General features: G+C 38.9%; 2 protein-coding genes and 1 long non-coding RNA gene across 6 annotated transcripts in view; 1 reads left to right on the top strand and 2 right to left on the bottom strand.

The window, feature by feature from the left end:
• Positions 1–13,062, top strand: part of LOC122461084 — a 60,716-nt gene extending 47,654 nt beyond the window's left edge. For both annotated transcript variants that reach the window (XR_006282806.1, XR_006282805.1), the window contains 2 exons: positions 10,541–12,063; positions 12,248–13,062. This is a non-coding gene — a long non-coding RNA (uncharacterized LOC122461084). The remainder of the gene's footprint in view (positions 1–10,540; positions 12,064–12,247) is intronic.
• VGLL4 (vestigial like family member 4) overlaps positions 1–23,896 on the bottom strand; it is a 164,357-nt gene that overhangs the window by 18,493 nt on the left and 121,968 nt on the right. For 2 of the 3 annotated variants that reach the window (XM_038409339.2, XM_043519119.1), the window contains one exon: positions 16,215–16,404. In XM_038409339.2, coding sequence (XP_038265267.2) covers positions 16,215–16,404 — 190 coding nt within the window. Of the gene's footprint in view, positions 1–8,045; positions 8,189–16,214; positions 16,405–23,896 lie in introns of those variants that run through there. The other variant, XM_043519120.1, reaches the window with a different exon arrangement.
• TAMM41 (TAM41 mitochondrial translocator assembly and maintenance homolog) overlaps positions 16,215–23,896 on the bottom strand; it is a 182,923-nt gene continuing 175,241 nt past the window's right edge. Inside the window, exon 9 of the mRNA XM_043519115.1 lies at positions 16,215–16,404. The gene's annotated coding sequence lies outside the window, so the exon portion shown is untranslated. The remainder of the gene's footprint in view (positions 16,405–23,896) is intronic.

Raw genomic sequence — 23,896 nt, 5'->3', positions numbered from 1 at the left:
TGTTGTTCCTCTCCTTACTCTCCTCCTCCTTGAACCTCAATCTTGGCCTTCAAAACTCTCTCAAGGACTTTCAGAGCCTGACTTAACATGGTGATGCCCAGATAGGTGTTTGGATCATTTGCACCACCCTTTCCTGTCTAAAGAACCACAATCAGTCCCATTCTCCAGTCATCTGGTATCCTAGCTTGATCCCAGCAAACACACAGTAATCTGTGAAACTGCTTTATTTCAGTATCTCCAACTGCTTGACCTTATTAACAGTTATCTTGTCTTTGCCAGCTGCCTTACCATTCTTCATCTTATTCAGTGCTCCTTCTGTCTCCTCTACAGAGATCAATACCCCCAAAATTGTCACGAGTGCTTGCACCCACAGTTCTCCTTTTTAACAGTCTTTGGAAATATTTTTTCTTTTTAGGATTAGTCACTACACAATTCCCATTCTTCACACAAAGATTTCTTCAGATCTTGATTTACACTAAATTTTAGCAACTTTAAATTAAACTTATGGTGGAAAAAAACCCAAAAACTATCTAACCATATAGATCTCTCAGATTCCAGTGGTATGATGACTGGTCATATACTTGATCTGAATACAAGATTAGCTTTATTGATATTAGTACAGAGAATGAATCAAACTCCTTCACATTATTATTATGTAATTTTAAATATACGTATTTTGAAAAAATTGCATTGACAATGTATTTGTGCAACTGAAAACACTTCCAGTTATGAGACTAGAAAGAAAAGGGGCTTGATATTCTCATGACTGGTAACTCAAAGTTGTTTCAAAATTTAGAAAGCTTAAATTTCACTTTATTTGTAAAGTTTAGTAGCACAAGCAGAAGCATCTTATACAGAAAATAGTTGTTTTGTTGTTGCTTACAAGCAATGTTTACACTAATAGTATGAAAACAATTATTCTAATAACTTACATGAAAATAGTATTCAATGAATATTGTATTTATTTCTTTTGATATTTTTTACTCCCATTGAAATTATGTTTTGGAAAACTGCTCTATGCTTGTTTAGATACTTTAAGCTCTTGCCAAAGGGGCCATCAGAATTGCTTCCATGTCTGAAGATAATTATATTTCACCAAAATGAAATAGTTCTGTATATCCAGGCTTCTTAAACTAGTAGGGAGATTCATCTTCAGAGGTCAAACATTAAGCCAGAAAAATATTAGGGGTAATTGCTGGCTATCTTTGAAAGCTAAAGATTTTTAATACATAATAAATGACACTATTTAATTTACCAAGCACAGAATCCCTCCCTGTTTCCAAGCCTCTCCACACCTTAGAAAATTATTACGGGTCAAATCCTCAGCTGGTCTCAGTGAAGCACAGAGGTGGGGAAACTACAGCCCACGGGCCACATCCGGCCCGCAGGACTCTCCTGCCCAGCTCCTGGCCCAGGAGACTAGCCCCCAAACCCTCCCCCACTGTTCCCCCTCCTCCGCAGCCTCAGCACACCATGTAGTGTATTAAACTGCTCCGCGTAGGAATGTGCTACTGTTAGCAGTTACAGAGAGCAATTTACTACACTACACCAGTGCAACGCTCTGGGCGGTGCGGTTGCAGCGCTCCCAGCCACGCGGTCAGGGAGCAGAGGAGGAAGGATAGAGGGCAGGGGAGTTCGGGGTGGTGGTCAGGATGGGGTCCGGGCAGTCAGAGGACAGGGAAGGGGGGGTGGAATGAGGACAGGGGTCCCAGGGGGACAATCAGGAAGGAGGGGGAGTTAGATGGGGCGGGGCAGTCAGGGGCAGGGGTTCCAGGGGACAGGGAGCGGGGTGTGTGTGGATGGGGCAGGGATTCTGGAGGGGCAGTCAGGGAACAGGGGGGCTTGGATGACCCATCAGGGGGCGAGAAGAAGGGAGGGCAGGCGGATAGGCGACAGGGGCAGAGCCTGGCACAGCCTCCCCTAACCGGCCCTCCATACAATTTCCGAAACCCGATGTGGCCCTCAGGCCAAAAAGTTGGCCCGCCCCTGGTGTAGCATCACTGACTATAATGAAACAACTCTGATTTACTCAAGCTGAGGATCTGGCCCTGGTATATGTAAATTTCAGTGACAGAATGGATTATTATATCAGTAAAAGAGAGCACCCTCACCCTGAAACCTTCTATCTGCTTTCCAGTATAATTTTACTAAAATTATACATTGCTCAAATCTTCAGTCCTTTTTCCCAGTGCTTAAAAACAGAAATTGTTTTCCATGTTTCTCCCCAGTGAATCATAACCAAGGCTCCAGTGCTTACCAAGCATCATGTGCTTAGATCGATGTCATACCAAAACCACACACATCCTGACTGTTCGATGAAAGTTTGCTTTAATTTGGTTCTAAATAATGTTTGCTAATTGAAAGCAATGTTTCAGTCCTGTGCGTTACGCAGTTCAAAGGTAGTTACCCCACATTGTTCTCAACGATTTTTGAATTGTATAACCTTTAAATGCTGCTGCTCTGTTTACTAGCAGAGAACTGTGGTAATTCACACCCATCCTAGAGGAACAGACTAACTCTGCCAACTGTTTAAGGAAAAGAGAAAAGAGAGGCCCAGTGAAGGGAACAGCTTTGCTTACACTGACTTCCAGCATGCAGTTTCTTAAGGAATGGATGCCAAAATGTTACTGTATCTCCAACTGGAGAAATCACAAATGTCCCAGAATCCCTTTGGCAGAAAAAGTTTTTACTTGAAATGGTTGTACTATAAAAGTATATGGCACACGCAGAAAGAACAAGTTTCCACTTACACAGCTTTTTAATTTACTTTCCAAGATGTTCTTCCTTATACACTATGCATTCTATATGGCTAAAAGTAAACCAATGTGTATACCTTGACACAAGACTCAAACATTATTTTAATGTTTTGACAGGAAGTTTCAACATCTTTCTTTGATAGTCAAATTGCTAACATACAGGGGTTGCCATTAAAGAGTCAGCATTTACTACCAATTACAACAGTCACATGACATTACCACTGTTAGAAAAAAGAAACTATTGTAACTGTTTCAGAGTAGCAGCCGTGTTAGTCTGTATTTACAAAAAGAAAAGGAGTACTTGTGGCACCTTAGAGAATAACAAATTTATTTGAGCATAGCATGCATCTGATGAAGTGAGCTGTAGCTCACGAAAGCTTATGCTCAAATAAATTTGTTAGTCTCTAAGGTGCCACAAGTACTCCTGGATACAATTAACTTAGGCTTGAATAGAGACTGGGAATGGATGAGTCATTACACAAAGTAAAACTATTTCCCCATGGTATTTCTCCCCCCCACCCCACCCCCCACTGTTCCTCTGATATTCTTGTTAACTGCTGGAATTAGCCTACCTTGCTTGTCACCATGAAAGGTTTTCCTCCTTCCCCCCCCCCTGCTGCTGGTGATGGCTTATCTTAAGTGAGCACTCTCCTTACAGTGTGTATGATAAACCCATTGTTTCATGTTCTCTGTGTGTGTGTATATAAATCTCTCCTCTGTTTTTTCCACCAAATGCATCCGATGAAGTGAGCTGTAGCTCACGAAAGCTTATGCTCTAATAAATTTGTTAGTTTCTAAGGTGCCACAAGTACTCCTTTTCTTTTTGAGTTTATACTGATGTACTCTTCTAGAAGTGCAGTTTGTGACTCAAATGGATATAAAGATGGACTTCAACTGTAGCCAGCAAATTTTCCATTTCTTCTCCAATTCAAAACCATTTATAAGGAAAGAGGCAGGTGGCTCATTTTCATTTTATAGCATCAGGCTGGAAACGCCACTCAATAAAAGGCACCTAGCATTTTTAGGTGCTAGCCAGAAGCTTGTCCAGCAATCAATAATTACATTTTACTTTTCCAGACTAGAACTTTGATCATCTTAGACTGCCAATCAGATTTTTCCTATCTTGAATGTCATATTCACTTCGGAGATTTGACCATGACATTAGTGAACTGAACCAAAAACAAAATATGGAATACAAAAAAGATGAGGCTAGAGGTAAGGATTAATGAAAGTTTGTGAAAGACAGATTTGTCCTTTTTGCTGAATCAGAATTTTATGGTTTCTACCCTCTATTACGTGTACTTAACACACTTTTCCTGTGGGGTTGCCACCATTGGATGTCAGTAGCCATTTTAGTGAACAGTGCATTTCTCTGTAAATATGGAGTGTCAAAATACTGAGACGTGAATGTATTTTCATATTACTTAGACATCCTGTAATGCAGCTATTTCAGGTTATTCTTATCTATTCACTGAAACAAACAGCTCATTAGCTGTTTGGAATTATGATGTCCAAGTGGATACTTAGATGCAAACCTAATCTCCCTTGGGAATAATTTCACAGCAAAAATAGGAGAGATTACCATGAGTTGTAAAAAACAGTAAAGAGTTTTCCAATGTCAATTTATGCCATAAGAAAACACTTTCAGGAGGAATGAGGAGCTACCTATTCATGATGAGTTACTATTCATAAAAAAAGTATGTAAGAAATGCAGAATGCACAGAAGCTGAAATACAAATTCTAAGGTACAATAAAACAATAGACACAATTGTGGATCCCAACTCTAATTTCTCCATAGGAAATATTGTTTCTTTTGGGCCTGATCCTCTTCGGTAAGTGCTGGTAAGTGCTGGTAGACTGACAAAGTGCTGGTAGACTGACAAATGGATGCTTTGCTACATGTACTGACATTCCCATATACAGTAAATAAAGCACTATGTCTCACTAGTTGATAAATTATTTTGCTTTTTGTTGATTCTTGTAGAGTGTGACTAGAGATTCTCTGGACATACTGTAATGTTATGGTGTATGGATATGTGTATTGTGCCAAAATTAATTTATCTGGAAAGAGCTTCAGAAATGATGAGCGCTGCCATGTTTGCTGAAGGAACTGCAATTAAAAAGCCTATCTTGACAGAGAGTCTATCTTGAAAGGAAGTTCCCGCTCTACTCATTCAAAAGGTAATGGAAGAGTTTGCAAGAGGATTTAGTTTTAGGCCTTGGATAAAATTTGATGTTGTAGGGGTGTACTGCCCTCTTTCCACTATAAAAAGAGGACCAAAAAGCAGCTATGGTTTGACTCTTGATCACTTCCTGAATCATGAATGGTACCATCGCATGGCATTTCAATATTATCACATCAGTGAGGAAAAGTGTCTGAATACAGTAGGTCATTGTTGCAGATAGCTTCCTGAAATGTAGGACCCTTCCAGGAGAGTACCCATACCCATGGGAGAATACCCATGTTGACGGGAAAGCTGTCTCCCGTCGGCATAGAGCAACTACACAAGCGATCTTGCATCGGGACAGCCGTGCCGCTGTAAGCTCTATAGTGTAGATATAGCCTTAGTTACACTAGTTTGATCCAAAATTTCTCTAACATATCCACTGTCAACCCTCACACAAATGTAATGCACGAAGATAGTGAGCTTCCTCTAATCAGTTTATTTAGCCACTCCCTTAGCAGACAGAATGCCTTTTCAAGTCTATGGGAGTTTATTCAGTTTTTAAGCAGGTAAAACACTGCGGGACTAAGCCCTTTTTTGTCCCAATCTTTGTGGAAGCATATATTATGGAAGGTCAAAAGGTAACAACAAACAGGACTTGACAAATTTATTAAACAAGAACTTGATCATGAATAGGAAAGCAGGTGTATGAAAACCATGGCCACTAACTGCCTTTGAAGTACCAAATCTGGTAACTGCGCAAAATTTATTGGCAGTAGATTATAGCGATTCTTATCTCAACCTAAAACTAACAGTTCTTACAACACAGAAAAATAGCTCTGAACCATCCAGTTCTTAGCAGGTACAATCTCTATTCACCAGATGTGCGAGTAGCATTAGTTGGTGTGAACAAGAGACAGCTCAGAAAGTATGCAAGCCTTATGGACAAAGATTTAAAAGATAGTCCTAAAAGAACAGGCTATATACTAAAATGTATTTTTAAAAGCAACTGGTTCTGTAGCCTATGAGTTCTCTCTGGTCATCTCATAAAATAAAGAATAAGCTTTTTACTAAAATATGATAAAATCTGTTCAATATTAAGACCACACGTTTACTCTAAAACTAGAAACTGAAAGACTATATGGATCACACTGATACAGAACCAAACATGAGAACAAGATTCTTTTTTTACCTCATATACTAGGCTAATTGTTATATGTGACTGCAAGTGAAAACTGAATTACTGAAGGACTATGGAAACATTCAGTCACACAAAAAGGCTTTGTCTGTATTTTGTAAGACTCTCCACAGCAACGATGTAAGTAAACATTGAAAAAGAAAAAGAAAATTGTTCACCATACTCGTACCTGCAGTAGCTACACTGGCAGAGTATTCTGTGTTTAGTGTTCACATGGCCTAGTAGCAAAGGATGTCTCAATCCCACAACAAATGTCTTAATAGAGAAACCTCTGAGTTTCATAAATTTCTTGGTCAGAACAGCAGAACTTCAGCAAAAACAAAAAGGGTTCATTAAGTGATCAATTCCTTTTCGTTGCTTGGATTTTAGTTTTGAGTAAAATATGATAATCCATATGAATGCTGAAAATGTTTTTGACTGGCAGCCTGTGACAATATGATTCAGGAAGTTTCAAGCCTTATCACTACTAATAGTAAAACAAACAAGCAATAAATTGTGCACATACAGTTTACACATTCAGGCTATGGACACAGTTTCTATAGACAATGACTCCAAGGGCAGGATTTTGGCAGGAACACATTAATTAACTTTAATTTCACCTTAATATTTGACTCCTCCATTATTAACAGTAACCGTACATCTGCGCCACATTAAAGAATAGATGAAGCAATCATTAGTGTGTGTTCTGTTTTCTCATTCTGAGACTTTCCCCAGACAGTTCAAGAAAAGTTTCTATCAAGGTACAGAGTTAATCACACATATCCCATTATTTATCACAGGTATTCTGCACTCAACTCCCAAACCAATGCAAGCAAACACAGCTACTCAATAGCTGATGAAATGGGCAAGTGTAATCCAATTCCTGAACATTATTCCTGAATAATAAGCAAATTTAGTATGCAGGAATGCAAGTTTCCTATGCATATAATAGTGTCTACTGCATTTTAGAAACTATAATTTCCATGGGGGAATGAGAGGACTCTTAAATTGCAGAATTCACTTACAGCACAGTAGGAAATATAAAGGATAGTTCAATTTCTGTCAAATAGCAGGGGAGCTGGTATCTCTCTAAACTATTCTGAACTGAGGCAACTACAAAGAACAGGATTCAAGCAAAATTTCCACTGAGGAAAGTGATCAAATAATTGAGGTTAGAACCTTTAGACTTCAATTGTTGTATGCATCCGATGAAGTGAGCTGTAGCTCAAGAAAGCTTATGCTCTAATAAATTTGTTAGTCTCTAAGGTGCCACAAGTCCTCCTTTTCTTTTTATTTCCCTTGTAATTTTCTTTAAGGATAAATACTAAACTAAAAACATACCCACCCCCTTTGGAGGAAATGTTGGCAAAATAATGGCTCAAAAGAAAAGCACAGTGTACTCGTAAATCAGCAACCTCTTTAAGATGAACGCATCCGATGAAGTGAGCTGTAGCTGATGAAAGCTTATGCTCAGATAAATTTGTTAAGTCTCTAAGGTGCCACACGTACTCCTTTTCTTTTTGCAAATACAGACTAACAAGGCTGCTACTCTGAAACCTGTCTATAGACTGTCACATGATAATCCTGAATGGCACTAACAGGTCAGGCTTAACCTGAAACTGTTACTTCCAATTAATTAGCAAAACAATGGCCTCTGTTACATTAACCCTTATAACACCAGCAGGACTGGTTATCAATAACTGAATGCTGCAGTTACTGCTCTGGCCTCTCTGTAAAGCAAACGACAGTGTTAGCAATGTGGGTCTGATGTGCAGTTGGGAAGGAAGTTACCTTCTGGCCCTCCTGAGCAACTAATCGACTCTCTACCTCGGCAGAGCACTTGCTGCCTCCCAGCTTAAATTAAGTACAGCTGAAGGTATGGGGCTGCCATCTGGTTTGAAAAAGCAAGGATCAGGGAATAAAATGAAAGGGTTTTTTGGTACTAACCTCACTTTAATCATTGCCAAAGAGCATGAAGACAGCCCAGCGTCCTCCCACAAGAAAGCCTTGGGCCTCACAAACTTGGCAGCAGTCTCCTGCACAAAAAAGCTGGGCAGGCAGAAGCCTTGTCAGAATAAGAGTCCTCCCAGGAAAGCTCTGGTGCAAGGTACATGGGTCTGCCCACATGTTGAAAATAAAATGTTCCCTGCACAGTTCTTGGGAAAGTTTAACACATTACTGGAGAGTTTATTTACAATTAAGTTTTGAATAATTATTAAATGCATCAGCACAAATCTGCTTCACAGACAAAAGACACGTATGTGTTTGTTATTCCAAGGCATTAGGTTTGTTTGAACTTGTTTCTACATTTTTAAAAAAAAGGAATACAAAGGATAGGAAGTTCCTTCGTGAAGTTCACTGCAGGAACCCTCCTGGCTTCTGAAGAAACAAAACAGCAGACTTCAAGGCATTATTATTCAGGAAGCTGGCTCTCGGGTTTCTAAAGGGTGGCCAGATAAGACACACACAAAAATCTCAGCTTTCCTCCCAAAGTTAAAGTTATTTGGAAACGTCAAAAATAAGACTGGTGGTGCTAGAAGTAATAGATTAAATTGCCCTCTGTGTATGTTGATCTTCTCTCTCAATTTCTGAGTATCCAGTTTCAGATTAAGTACTAAAGGGGGTGGGGGGACATTCGTTGCTGGAAATGCTTGAAAGTGGTTATTGGAATTGTAAAGATGGATCATAGACTCTTAGAAACAGCCAAAGCAACACTTTTCACCTTTCAGCACTAAGCAATAATACCATTTGTTGGAAGTCAGCACTTAGTAATTTGGAAGGAATGAGTTAAAGCCAGTTAGCATGTTTTTGTAGCAGATTACAGTATGAGAGGAAAATGAAAGGAGATTGTCCAGTCCAGTATTTTTAGTCTGGGGAGAAAAATTTACTTATTCAACCAGAAGTTAATGTAAGTTTTTATTCCAAATCCTGCCCTTAAAGAGTCATTGTCTATAGCAACCGTGTCCATAACATTCTAATTCTCAAGAGTGCAACCTTCTAGTAAATGGTACATCTGTCAAACAGCAGGAAACATCTGGGAAAATGGTTAAATGAAAATAAGAGAAACAAATATGCAAAACCTTTGTGTTTTCAAATGCTTATAATATACATCTAGAGTATGTTTTTGAATGTGTACTGGTTCTTTCCTTGCCTCTTGGTTAGCTATCAGGCTCTGGTAGCTCACGAAAGCTTATTCTCTAATAAATTTGTTAGTCTCTAAGGTGCCACAAGTACTCCTTTTCTTTTTACGGATACAGACTAACATGGCTGCTATTCTGAAACCTGCTATATATTGGTGGCTCTAAAATTCACCACAATGTAGATATGGGATAACTTCTTTTCCCAACCTTGCCACAGACTTCCCTGTGACCATAAGTAAGTCAATTATTTTTGTATTTGTATTTGTTCATCTGTACCATGCTTTCCTACTTCACAAGGCAGTTGTGGGACAAAGCACTAATGTCTGGATAATGTTTTGTGCTCTTCCCACAGGAGGCACTCCAGGGGTGGAAAGTACCACCAAATAAAAAGCAATCTATGGAGTTGGATAACAAACCCATTCTGCTTACAAGTGAACAGACTCAAATTGACCAATCATTGCCTATAATATCAGAGAGTAAAGGTTTGTGGTACACAGACAGGGTTTGAAAGGATCAAGTCTCTGGCTCAATCAGGATTTTGAATCATGACAGGAGGTGGACCAAATTCTGGTCCTGATTCAGGAAAGCATCGTGCTCATGAAGCACTTAAGACTATGTTTGATTGATTTCCTAAACACAGGTAGACTTAAGCATGTTCTTAAATGCTTTCCTTGGCTTCTGTGAGGTTATGATAGTGACTCCATTACTGATCAAACACCTTACCACATGCTGGGCCTTTTCCTACTAAGAGTGCACAATACCTTAGTTAAGGTGGACTTGTTATTTATTCATTAAAGGTTAATCTGCATTTCTTGGCAGGAGTTTGGGATGAAGAGTTTTGGGGAGAGATTGAAAGGGCATTAGCAGTCATGAAAAATAAATCTGGTTTATGGTTTTCTGTTCATTCGGCAGAAGTGAGGTGAAGGGAAACACATTAGGTTTCAAATTGCCCTGTTCCTGCCATGTAGTCTTTTGAACAAATTGGTGCCTCTTTAAAAGGGTGAACCAGTTCTAATCAATAAGACCTATGCTGTAAAAGTTCCACTGAGAGCCTGGGGAATTTTAGATTTGAGAGGATCCATTTGAAAATGCTGAGTTGGGTTCTAAGACGCTTCAAAAAGCAGCCTCACACTAGGAAGAAAATTCTGGTAGCTCTGGATTGCTTTTTTACATTCTGGTTAATCACCCTAAAATAACGATCTCAAAATATTTTTAAACACTAAACAAAAACCCAGAGTTCAAGGTTAGGGCTTCCCATGCCTCCCTGTTTCCATTTTAATGCTTTTTTACTCATTCCCAAAGGTCCCTTGAAGCTACTATGTCATCTGCATCAGAAAGACAATGGACATGATTCTCTGTGGAGCCCCTCAATGCTTCTTTTCTGCAGGAAAAGGAATAGCTAGAAAGCAACATGAAGTACTTCCTTCTTTCAGGTGATCCAGCACTGCCCTGCCCTGTAGAATTCAGGATCTCACTTGAATTCCTTGCTTTGAGCTACTGCCAGGTAACCAGACTGGGCAAATCAGGACATCTTCAATCCAGTTTGCTTTGAGAAGAGTTGAAAAGGGAGGCAAATATACAAACCACTGTAATTTCCCACTGAGGGCTCTACAAAGAAGAGAAAATGCATAGGATTACAATAGTAAGAAACCTACAGTGTCCAATGGGATTTTGCAAACTGCAGTGCAGAAATCCAAGGTAGCTGTATGAACCATGTATGACACAATCCTTCAATAGAAGGACAGAGTGGCAGCCTGCCCTCTTAAGTTTCTTGCTTTGGTCTCAAACTTAACATTTTTGAAGGTATTTGTATGTGCAGAGTTGTAAGTGTGAAGACTTGAGCTTTGTCTTATTATGATAAGCCAATTCTTATGTAAGAGATTAATCTTCAAAACTGTGCTGAACAGCTGCAACAGAACTATGATATTTTCATATGCAAGTTCATTTCCACAACAATCTGAATGCTGCACATCTGAATGAATTGTGACTAAGAGTTAGAGCGGGAAACCGTTTTTTATATGTATTTATCATGGTCAAGTCCCAAAATAAAAATATTAAATTTTAAACTGGAGTAATCTACAGGCAGAGAGAAAACAACAGTCTCTCGCCAATATATTTTAAGATGGTAAGACTCGTGTACAACTTCAACAGTAAAACAAAATCTAGATGACCCTTCCAAAGAGACCAAGATCATCAATTAACACCTTAATTTTACCTCAAAATATACTGATTTTTCCCTACAGTTTACTAAGATGGAAAACATTTTTACAGTCACCACACTGCAATGATTTTACCTACTGTATAATGCCAGCCCACAACCATCCTCATGCTGCAAATACAGAGAAGAGCTATGCACATGAGAGTTCCTAGTAAAAGGCAGAGAAGTAAAAAACTGACCAGTGTCACTTTTTTCCAGCCTCTTTAGCTCTCGGTGCCCTGGACATTTGCTCATTTGATTTGTTAGCTGGCAAAAAAAAAATGCCATGAAAAGAAATTGTTATCAGGCTTCCCAGCTCTCTGCAAGGACTCTTAAGGCAGAAATGATGCCTGCTGGGAAAAGGCTGATGTCAGCTCTTAAGAGCTCCCTGCAAGGATAAGGAGGCCTTTGTTTTCAGCTGAACTGTGAAAATGAGAAAATGCCTCCAGCCTGACAAACAAGAAACCCACACAACACAGGTCAGGCCTGAGACCTTTACTTAAAGGTACAACACCTCATTAGTGTTATACTTGCATCACAACAGCCAGATCCATTTAAAATTAAACAGAAGGAACCATAACAATAAACCAATTTTCCCTTAAAAGATAATATAAAGAAGGGTTTCAGAGTAGCAGCCGTGTTAGTCTGTATTCACAAAAAGAAAAGGAGTACTTGTGGCACCTTAGAGACTAACAAATTTATTAGAGCATAAGCTTTCGTGAGCTGTAGCTCATGAAAGCTTATGCTCTAATAAATTTGTTAGTCTCTAAGGTGCCACAAGTACTCCTTTTCTTTTTGCGAATATAAAGAAGGTTACACTTCCCCTGCCACTCCATGGAAAGGTATGGCATTTGCAGGCCCTACATAAATCAATTTCCTAATTACTCTCTATAAAATCACAGGTATTTAGAATAAGAAAACAGTCGCACTTTCCACTTTTAGGTTTAAAATGATGTGGCTCTTTAAATTTTATTAGAAAACAAAGCACCTTTCAATCCAGCAAGGATTTTAATACCCATAATATGTTAGAGAATGCTTTTAGAAGTAACATAATAGAGAGATTTTTAGAGAGTAGAAAGTGTGAAAAATAAACAAAAAAGATTCCAAGCTAGTCATATTTCATAGTAAAAGCTGCAAGATACTGGTGGAAGGGAATCAGTTTTTCCCTTTCACCCCTACTAGTTAATTTTAGCCAAAGAAGCATAACGAAGTTTGGAGCTGTCTCCTACAGAGAAACTAATAGGTATGATTTATTCCAGATCATAAAGCAAGTGGCAGATAATGGTCCTAGTACATCCCAATACATTGCAAAGCTGAAAAGAAGGACAGACATTTCATTCTGGAATATCAGGTACTGAATTTTAAATACTCAGCTGGAAGGTCCCAGCCATGTTTCACTTCCCATGCAGCAGAAAATCAGTTCCTCCAAAAACTACAACCTTTCTTAAATTAAATCTTTGTCTAATGTTGGGGGAAAGGGATTCCATTACACATTTTATACAACACAGCAGAATTGCCAGGCTGTTTTGACTCATTCCCTATATCCCAGATGTTGAAATAAATATACCTGTACATACCATTCAATAATCAAAAACCTACCTACGGGGTATTATTTAGTGCAAATGGGGAGTTAGAATCATAGAATCATAGAATCATAGAATATCAGGGTTGGAAGGGACCCCAGAAGGTCATCTAGTCCAACCCCCTGCTCAAAGCAGGACCAAGTCCCAGTTACACCTAAATAGGGAGAACATATCTCCAGACCCATTCCAAAACAAATTGCTGCCAACCTCAAGTTTCTATCAAATTACTTCTGCAGTCCCCAAGTGTTCAGATTGATTCATTTCATCTGATGTCAAGTGATGGGGGATGCACCGGCACTCTTACTTAGGGCTAACGTCAAACTACTAACAAAAGTTCTACCCTTCATAACATATATGGTACTGCTGCAGGTCTAATCTGATTCAGTCACATTCACTGCCAAGGTATACTCCCTTGGCAAGGATGAATACATGCCTACTTCATGATTTCAGCAAGCAAGTGGACACAAGCACACACAAAATTGGACAAGGGTTACAAAAACGGACGGCCCATCTAAAGTACTTTAGAAATACAATGTGGTTGAAATGTCTGCAGTTGATGCAGGGGATGTAATTTGCACCCACTGAACCATCTGTGGCAGCTGTGCCCAATGGGATTCTTCCTTGTAGTGGGTGGCAGTGTGTGTATCAGCCATCCTTATGGGGTTCTGCCATAGGACGATGGCTTTATATCTACAGCATGGGCTCTACACATAGGCTACCTTGGGGATGTGTTGAATTAAGGCACCAGGAGTCCTGGCCATGCCTTCTCCCAGGACAGAGCTGCACACACTTAGACTAGCCATTTCAAGGTTCCACTGGCAGACGCCTGCGAGTACATCAGTTAAACCAATTGTCTGTGGTTTAAATAGGGGTTTAACACCAACTCGGAGCAGTGGAACAATCTTCTATTTTGTGGCACAGAAAATATATATCACTTTCCCGAATTCCAAAACCTACATCTTTTTCTTTTAAATTAGTTCCAACAGGCCTGAGCAAAACTGAAGTTTTATAATCCTCTTCTCTATCTTCTTGTCTATGTTTAATACAATTAATCTTGCCATCTAGTCTTCAAAAGGACAGAGTTTCCATATAACATGATATTGGCAGCAACAGCAGCTAAACATGAATTATTTGTTTTTCTAAATGAAATGCTGCCAAATTATCTTTTCCAGACCCTCCAAGCCAGTAAACTGTTACTGCCAATAGTAATCAGTACAACACTTCTTTCCCCTAATATACTATGATGTCTTTAGTGATAAAGTAACAAAAACAAGCTTTTACTGCAGATGCTTAATTTTTTTTAAGTCAAAACTTTGTCTATTATATAATGCATTTATATTACTAACTCAAGATCAAACATAACCAGAGACAAAGAAAGAGGGAAAATCTGGAAATCATTAGAGAAATGTAACTTTTTTGTTTACAGTGCAAAATTCAGGGAGTGTTTGTTAATTTTTTTTATTAGAGACATCTGAAATGTCTGAGTTTTGTGACATTTGGTTCAAAGAATTGAGTATTATCTGCTAGAAATCTTTTAGATTGAAGATTAAAAACAAAGTGAAAGAGGGTACAGTGTGTGCTGTGATCAGTTTTTTTCCCTCTCTGAACTAGAGGGTCTTGCTAAAATATATTATTTGATTCACGCCATGGGACCACAGGGCAGACAATACCTATACCTTATTATTGTAGGGGGAGACACATCTTTCCTATACTAAGACACTGAAAGAATCAGTCTGCTGAACAAAAGTGCTATGCAGAAAAACAAGACTTAAGTACAGTCACCTTTAAGATCCATCAAAGCCATGGGACTGTATGAAGGAACTGACTTTACCTTCTCATTTCCAGAGCTTTAGCTTTGAAGGCAATTTAGGCTGCACATGAACGTGTCAGTTCAAACTCCACCTTTTTTATGGCCTGCACTGTATAAAGTGGCACAATATACATAACTGCTAGTTATATTTTATTATTTATTTATTATTATTATTTATTTCCACCATGTCAGTTTTGAAAATTATACATTTTCCATTAAGCAACATAATAATTCAAAAATGTCATAAAAAATTCTCCATATGTGTTTTGTATTGCCTCAGAAACAAAGTACTTTGTTTTTTCCAAGGCTAGCATTCTCATTTGCAAGAAAGATACAGAAGGGCTGTAAATAGTTAAGGTTTATAAAAAAAGAGAGAGCGAGAGAGAGATTAAAAAAAGCCATGCTGCAAATGAGAAGTATTTCTCCACTTGTGTGCATCACTGTTTTGCATTACTTTGGCGCTGGATTCCTGATTTGTAACAAATTCCAAGACTGCAGACTGCAGACCCAGCCTCTGACTAACACTATGGTGATTTATTTGAGGATAAATACCTCTGTCCCTATCTTGTGACTGAACACAACAGTCCAAAGCAGTGTGGAATGTGAGGAATGCAGAGGGCCATTTCAGCTGAGGCAGCAGGGAACAGTATGCAGTTATCAAGCTACCTCTAACTGCTGAAGTACTCTGATCACTTCCTCCAGTCAAGAATGAAAGGAATTCTCTAAGCCTAGACTTCATGCCAACCAGAACAGCATTCCCAAGAACAACAAGAACACAGCACAAATGGCACCTCAATGATATTCTCTCACACACACACACACACACACACATACACACACACCCCTTCTCCATGTATTACCTGTATGGAAAATTTCACCTCCTAATGAAATGCACTTTTGGGGTCTGAATATGATCACATAAATAACTTCTAGCAACAACTGCAGCCTGTCCAGTTGTCACGGTGGAATCTACTGAGCAGCTGGGCTCAGAGTCTCCTGGCCTTAGAAAAATGTGAAGCACTTTTACCTTTTTTTTCTCCCCGGGGTAGAAAGCTTAAGGGTATAGGATGTGAACGGAACAGGTTAAACAAAAGGGGTATTATTTTAAAAAAGCTATACCTAGATATAAATATTATGATGTACACAATCAACATAATTCCTACTACCTGAGGCTATAAAAAAAGTTTTAAAGTGCCATGTAATCTTCTTGATCGTCACACAGACCTTCCTCTCATGATAGGAAGAGTCTGGCCCTAAATCCAAGGTATACTATAATTTTCAACATGTCAATTTTTTTAAAAAAACAAACATTGTAACTAAAGGAACAGCAGTGGCATTAGATTCTATTTGGCTAGGAAATACAGGCATTAAAAGAGAGAAACTTACAGGTGTGGGTTGAACATTCGACTCATTTTAGAGACATGTTCATTTTCACAGTCTAGCTCATCTTCCCCTTGGTCCATGCTGAACTTTCTCTTGTTGGGGCTGATGGGAGGAGGGCCTGTTCGATGGTTGGTTAGAGCAGAGGATACTGGAAGAGACTGCATTCTGGGCTCACCTCTTAGAGCAGCTTCACCTACGGGAAGAACACAAGATAAAATAAACACAGGGAAAAAAGCATCCCCTTTTAAAAATAGCTCATAAGGGGAAGTTTTTGACACAGTAATGGGGCACATGCCACACAGCACGTTCAGGACACACTGAAAGAATTGTTAGAAGCCAAGTATTAGGCATCATTCAGAAGACATGTCTTTCAACCAAGAAACTGTTGAAGATCCTGTTTAAAAATAAAAATATTGGAATAAAGTAACAGTCGAAAAAATCCACTACAGAAAGGGTAGTTTACTCACCTTGGGTGAGCCTAAAGGTTGAGCCAGTGCAGTCTTAAAAAGTATTTTTATTCAGAAGCATTTCTTTTAATAGGATAGGCCAACTCAACACTGAACTTACATTACCTTACAATGCAAAGCATGACTGATCTTTTTTGTGTGCGTGCGCTATGTAGCCTTTGTTCCTTCCCTATCCCAGCATCTTTAAATTCTGGGACTACAGTTCACATTTGTGCCAAATACTCAGGATATAAATTATTTATTGAATAAACTTTAAATTTATATTATATAAAATGTTGCTTGAATCAAACCTGTCAAATATATTAATCTAATTACTCTTGGTGAACATTAAGGGAAAAATTCTGCTCTTGCTGACACTGGTGTAAATTTGGCCCTTTAAAGTCATTTTAGTGCAATGAACAAAAGAACATGCCTTCCTGGCACAAGGATCATAAAACTTCAATCCTATACAAGTTAACTTTCAACTAGATAAGCTAGCAGTAAACCCAGCAGATATACCTCATCACAGCATCTGAGATTTAGCAGGAAATCTCATTTGCACTATACAGGAGTTGTGTATACAAATTCAAGAAATGATGCATTTACATAGCATATCCCTTTGCTGTAATTAAGCATGCCTTACAAATTGGGCTGTAAACTTCTTCCCTTTACAATTAAATGCCAGTGTTCACCAACATTTACAGCCTCCATTGATACATCCACTTCTGCTACAATAAATCAGATTTAAACCTCATATGGACTTTTAAATTAAGAAAATCACTTTGGGGGGGCTTTTATGGGAATCTGAAGGTAATCTGGGCTATCAACTTTACCTACCCTGGTAATGCTTCTGAAATGCACACTTTTGTTAAAGTTTAAAATTGGTATTTTTCCTTCAGTGTCTGAAGCATTTTAGTTTCCACATGGTCACAATTTTGGGAAATAAAATTAGGATAAACTCAAATCCATCTATAGCAATGTGGTACCTAAGAAAGAAATCTTTGTCTGCCACTACACATTTTGGTATCACCACTGTTGAATAGATGATTTATAGAAAGTAGCCCTAATTCACATGGGTGACAAGTACTATTTTGTTGGAAAAAGAATGAGTGAGAAGAAAACCTCCTGAAAGTTTACCAGTAAAAATAAACATTTTGCCAATTGAGTCAGTAAGATATAAACTAGCAAATATACTGTGACCTATATTACACCACAAGTCATGATTTCTATTAAAGACCCTGGCATCGAAGCTAAATGGGAATTTTCCATCTTGAAACTAAATAGTATAAAGTATGCTCTACAGCAGACATTCTGAAACTGGACATGCAGATCACATGCTGTATTAAAACAGCCAACTGTTAATGTCAAAACCTCCTTTTTGTAAAGACTTTTTCTGCTGGAGTAGGGGATTTGCAATTAAGAACTTAACCATCTGATTAATAAATTCTATACTACATTTTTCAACCTTTAACGTTGCCAGTACAGAGCTCCGCATATATCATGGTCACATTTTGACACAAGCCTGTGGCTACAAAAACAGCACTAAATCATACCATAATCAGCTACTCCCTACCTAGCACATCTCCCTCATTTCTATCTTTGAAGTGCAAGTTGACACCCACTTCAAAAGATGAAATCTTGATCATTCTGAAGAGTTTGATACTTCCCTTCCCTGCAAGCTTTCCTCCCTCCACCCTGTTCAAGGTCACTTTTGAAGTCTCAGAGTGATGCGAAAGGCAAAAATCTACCAGTACCATTCATTCGCCAACTTAGAAACTGTTTTGATTTTCAGGGAGTTTGACACAGTATCACATCAAAGAGACACTAAGTAACATTTCTTAAGTTGGTTGTATCTTTTTTTATTTTGCCAAGTATCAGGACTTTTTCCCCCCTCAAAAATTGTGTCTGAGGTGGCAACAGCACTTGTTTGAATTACTAATTCAATTAATAAAACACATTCAATTAGAAAGTTCATGATAGCAAAATGGTATCATCTTCTGCACTTGGTGTAATAAAAGCCTATTTAAAGGAACTTAGTAAAGCATAAAGCGTCTTCCCTAGCTCCTAATAAAACCAATCAAGCTCTACAAAGATTCCAGTGGTCCATTTCTCTCAGCCTCTTAGATGCACTTAGCAACAAATAATGGGATCATATTCTAAGAGCAAATAAAGTCATCAGCTAGTTCTGAGCATTCTAGCGATTTCATCCACGGCATGACAATGCCACTCAGCAAAACTAAATCAGATGACTCTCATGACCACTACAACTTCATGAAGACATTGTTACTGAGGCAAGAACCCAGAAGAAAAGGCCAGGGGAGAGGGGGGTGTGAGATCCATGATGAACACTAATGGCCTCACCATCAATTGCAGGGATAAACTGTTTTATAAACATAACCCCTGCCACATGCATTATGCTGTATTTATCCCCCACTACAAACTCAGCCTCTCATGTTGCCTTTAAGACTGATTAGGCCTATAACTGGTTTACATTAAAAAAAATTGAAATAAAAAAAAAGATTTGTTTTCAACTCTTTCCTCTTTACAGCAATTTAATTTAAATCAGGGAGAGAGAAACCACAACTCAGTCTACCAAACAAAATGCTGTTTTACTGACTGGATTTGTCTGTCTCTGTCTGACCACACTCTATGGTAACCAGACTGACATCATCCTACTGGCAAGACAACACTCTGATAAAACTGTATTTCATAAAATTCCACAAGCCTGTACCCAGTCTTTAAAATTCATTACTGTACAGGCCTGTGTCTGGGCTGCAACTGAAGCACCGATAGCCAATGCATGTTCATTATGCTTCTCATAATACTTCTCTTTGTTTCAACCAGCAGCTGGGCTAAGGCACTGCATATCTGCCTCTTTCTAATAGTTCTGCTTATGACTATTCATCCCAGTGAACTTTTTTTGTTTTGTTTTCTTTTCAATTAGAACGGTTAGGCAACATGATAGAGTACAGACAAGCTAAACACAGATAATGACGTGACGTACCATCTGCCTGTAGTACAAGTACTGCAGTAACATGCAGCTCTGTTAACAGGACTCCATGCACTCCACAAGAATGCTCCCTCCTTTACCAACTTACAAGTTTAAATCTGAGGTTTGTTTGGTATAATGGATCTAACCTAAGCTATGTGTTTAGAAAAGAGGCATTCCAGGTCCAGTCATGCTGATCAGTACTACAGTATCTTGCTACTGTCCTGTAAGTACTGGATCATTTATAGTATTTGTGTTTTCTCCTTGAGTTCAGTCAGCACTGTGTCTCCCTGCCGAAATGTTACATACAATACAAGCTTCATAAAGGTGTAATTCATGTTTTTACAAGTACTGATTTGACAGCAAGATAGCAGAGAAATATTAAAATGCATCAGATAAAATCTTCTGAGAAGTTCATGAATAACCAAGACTAGAAATAAAAAAAATTAATACACACACATTTGTCAGCCTGCTTTCTTCCTCCCTACCCCAGTATCTCAGTGTGGGCTGCAACATGCCTATTCAAACATGGCTACTATACCCTATTCCCCCTCCCAATTTCCTCTTTCCAGCTGGCTGCTATTAAGTCCATAAAATCCGAGCATTAATTACACTCCAGAAATGAAAGTCTTCATCTTTCCAACCAAAGACTTACAAGATACACTCCTCGACACAAGGCAGACTAAAATAAAATTCTGAAACTGAGGAACGTGCAGATGAGAGAGCAGTGAAATTTAACCACCACTTTCTGTGTTTTCTACTCCATTCCCCTACCACCTCAAACATACAGGGAGAAATAAAGTGCAGGGAGAAGTGATCATAAATGGGAGTAAAATTACAATCCATGTGATTACAGAACAAGAACTGTGTCATTCATAACTACTCAGTACAGAGTAAGGGACCTATAGCAAGGTGCTGAAATCTAAGAATTACAACTAAGTGAACAATACTAAACAAGGATATTGGATCACAATATGTACCTTGTTTATCAATCTTGTCAACTGATTATAAATCATTAAAATATTTCATAGTATGCTAAATATTGTAAAAAAGTGAAATCTTAGTAATATGAAATCTAGCAGATATTAAGTCTTCACTGAGATCTGAGATTTTGTGTGAGATATCTAAGGTACACAGTTTAGCGTAGTTCTACTTTATCGGTTATTTGACCAAAGGGAGCACATGCATCCATTTAGATTGTTCAATGGTAAGTCTTGATTTAATGATAAAAAGTCTATAAATAAATATTCAAGCTATCGGAAGTCATGTTATTTATACAAGCGCTGTATACTTTTAACAAAAAATGTATGGATTGAAAAGTTGATGGACTGGAGAATAAGTTTTTTAAGACAATTTGAATACAAGTACATTCCTAATAAAACAATGAGAAAAAAAAATCAGTAACTAGATACAGTCTAATTCTAAAGTATACTACGAAGGTAGCCCCTGGAAATGGTTTAAAATTGATTTTATTGTATAGTTGGGAATGCCTTCACTTCCTCTCTTGTAATAGAACACTCTCCTCAAACAGGAATCAGTTCAAGGAAGTTCTATGACCTGTATTATGCAGTAGGTGGATTGATTAACTAGATCAATCACAGTAGTCCCTTCTGGCTTTATAGTCCATAAATCATTCACTTATTTGGCATTGGCCCCGATCAGCTTTCTCACAAGATGACACCAGGCTAGCAAGAACCCAAGCTTCAATATATAAAGTACAGCATAAAAATATTGCTGGGAAACATTTGCCAACATCCAAACCATCACTGAGAACTTCTGGCTAACAATGTGAAGAGAGGTGTGCCAGAAAAAACGTGTCCAGAAGCTGAAACATGGCCGTTATGTTGCCTGTCATATTCTGGCTGCTGCATCCAATAAGGAAAGGGTTTTCTGCAGGTCTGCCCTTGATGGTGCTACAGTTAGGGCCTGCCACAGGAGGAAGAGGAACATACCATAATTTAGTGCCCCACTGGGCTGTTGCCCTGGCACACAGTTCCAGTCACACACAACCTGAAATTGCAAGCCCATTAGCAAGAATTTTTAATGAATCTGTAAACTGTAATCAGGAGTAGTACCGAATGATTGGAGAATTGCTAATATAGTTCCTATTTTTAAGAAAGGAAAAAAAAGTGATCCGGGTAACTACAGGCCAGTTAGTTTGACATCTGTAGTATGCAAGGTCCTGGAAAAAATTTTGAAGGAGAAATTAGTTAAGGACATTGAAGTCAATGGTAAATGGGACAAAATACAACATGGTTTTACAAAAGGTAGATCATGCCAAACCAACCTAATCTCCTTTTTTGAAAAGGTAACAAATTTTTTAGATAAAAGAAATGCAGTGGATTTAATTTACCTAGATTTCAGTAAGGCATTTGATACCGTGCCACATGGGGAATTATTAGTTAAATTGGAGAAGATGGAGATCAATATGAACATCAAAAGGTGGATAAGGAATTGGTTAAAGGGGAGACTGCAACGGCTCCTACTGAAAGGCGAACTGTCAGGTTGGAGGGAGGTTACCAGTGGAGTTCCTCAGGGATTGGTTTTGGGATCAATCTTATTTAATCTTTTTATTACTGACCTTGGCACAAAAAGTGGGAGTGTGCTAATAAAGTTTGCAGATGATACAAAGCTGGGAGGTATTGCCAATTCGGAGAAGGATCGGGATATTATACAGGAGGATCTGGATGACCTTGTAAACTGGAGTAATAGTAATAGGATGAAATTTAATAGTGAGAAGTGTAAGGTTATGCATTTAGGGATTAATAACAAGAATTTTAGTTATAAGCTGGGGACGCATCAATTGGGAGTAACGGAAGAGGAGAAGGACCTTGGAGTATTGGTTGATCATAGGATGACTATGAGCTGCCAATGTGATATGGCTGTGAAAAAAGCTAATGCGGTTTTGGGATGCATCAGGAGAGGCATTTCCAGTAGGGATAAGGAGGTTTTAGTACCGTTATACAAGGCACTGGTGAGACCTCACCTAGAATACTGTGTGCAGTTCTGGTCTCCCATGTTTAAAAAGGATGAATTCAAACTGGAGCAGGTACAGAGAAGGGCTACTAGGATGATCCGAGGAATGGAGAACTTGTCTTATGAAAGGAGACTCAAGGAGCTTGGCTTGTTTAGCCTAACTAAAAGAAGGTTGAGGGGAGATATGATTGCTCTCTATAAAAATATCAGAGAGATAAATACAGGAGAGGGAGAGGAATTATTTAAGCTCAGCACCAATGTGGACACAAGAACAAATGGGTATAAACTGGCCACCAGGAAGTTTAGACTTGAAATCAGACGAAGGTTTTTAACCATCAGAGGAGTGAAGTTTTGCAATAGCCTTCCAAGGGAAGCAGTGGGGGCAAAAGATCTATCTGGTTTTAAGATTCTACTTGATAAGTTTATGGAGGAGATGGTATGATGGGATAATGGGATTTTGGTAAGTAATTGATCTTTAAATATTCAGGGTAAATAGGCCAAATCCCCTGAGATGGGATATTAGATGGATGGGATCTGAGTTACCCAGGAAAGAATTTTCTGTAGTATCTGGCTGGTGAATCTTGCCCATATGCTCAGGGTTTAGCTGATTGCCATATTTGGGGTCGGGAAGGAATTTTCCTCCAGGGCGGATTGGAGAGGCCCTGGAGGTTTTTCGCCTTCCTCTGTAGCATGGGGCATGGTTGACTTGAGGGAGGCTTCTCTGCTCCTTGAAGTCTTTAAACCATGATTTAAGGACTTCAATAGCTCAGACATGGGTGAGGTTTTTCATAGGAGTGGGAGGATGAGATTCTGTGGCCTGCGCTGTGCAGGAGGTCGGACTAGATGATCAGAATGGTCCCTTCTGACCTTAGTATCTATGAATAAACTCCCCACTCACCCCGGCTATCCCTACCCTTCATGGGGATAGACTGTATGGAGGATGGGAGGCAGTGCAAGGGGCTGCTTTGGGCCATAATCTGGCTGCAGCGATATTTTCCTCCTGCAGACGGTGGGTGTGCTCATTGGAAAAATCATCTAGGCAGCAGCCTGTATTTGACCCACACACCGTGAATCTGGTTCAGTAACACTTGCTAAGACTGACTCCAGTGTGAGAGGCATTGAGAGTGCTATAGTTCATAGAAAGCACTTCATTACTATAGCTTAAAGGGTGCATGGTTAAGTGCTCAAGGGCCAGAAAATGTCAACGTTAAGGTTGCCTGAATAAGCTGAGCTTGTACATGCACCCTGTGCATATGCATTACTTTGAAGTTATT

Source organism: Dermochelys coriacea, chromosome 7, assembly GCF_009764565.3.
Source record: "Dermochelys coriacea isolate rDerCor1 chromosome 7, rDerCor1.pri.v4, whole genome shotgun sequence".
NCBI lineage: Eukaryota > Metazoa > Chordata > Testudines > Dermochelyidae > Dermochelys > Dermochelys coriacea.
The sequence above is the reverse complement of the archived record's forward strand: the minus strand, read 5'-3'. Positions and strand labels throughout refer to the sequence as shown.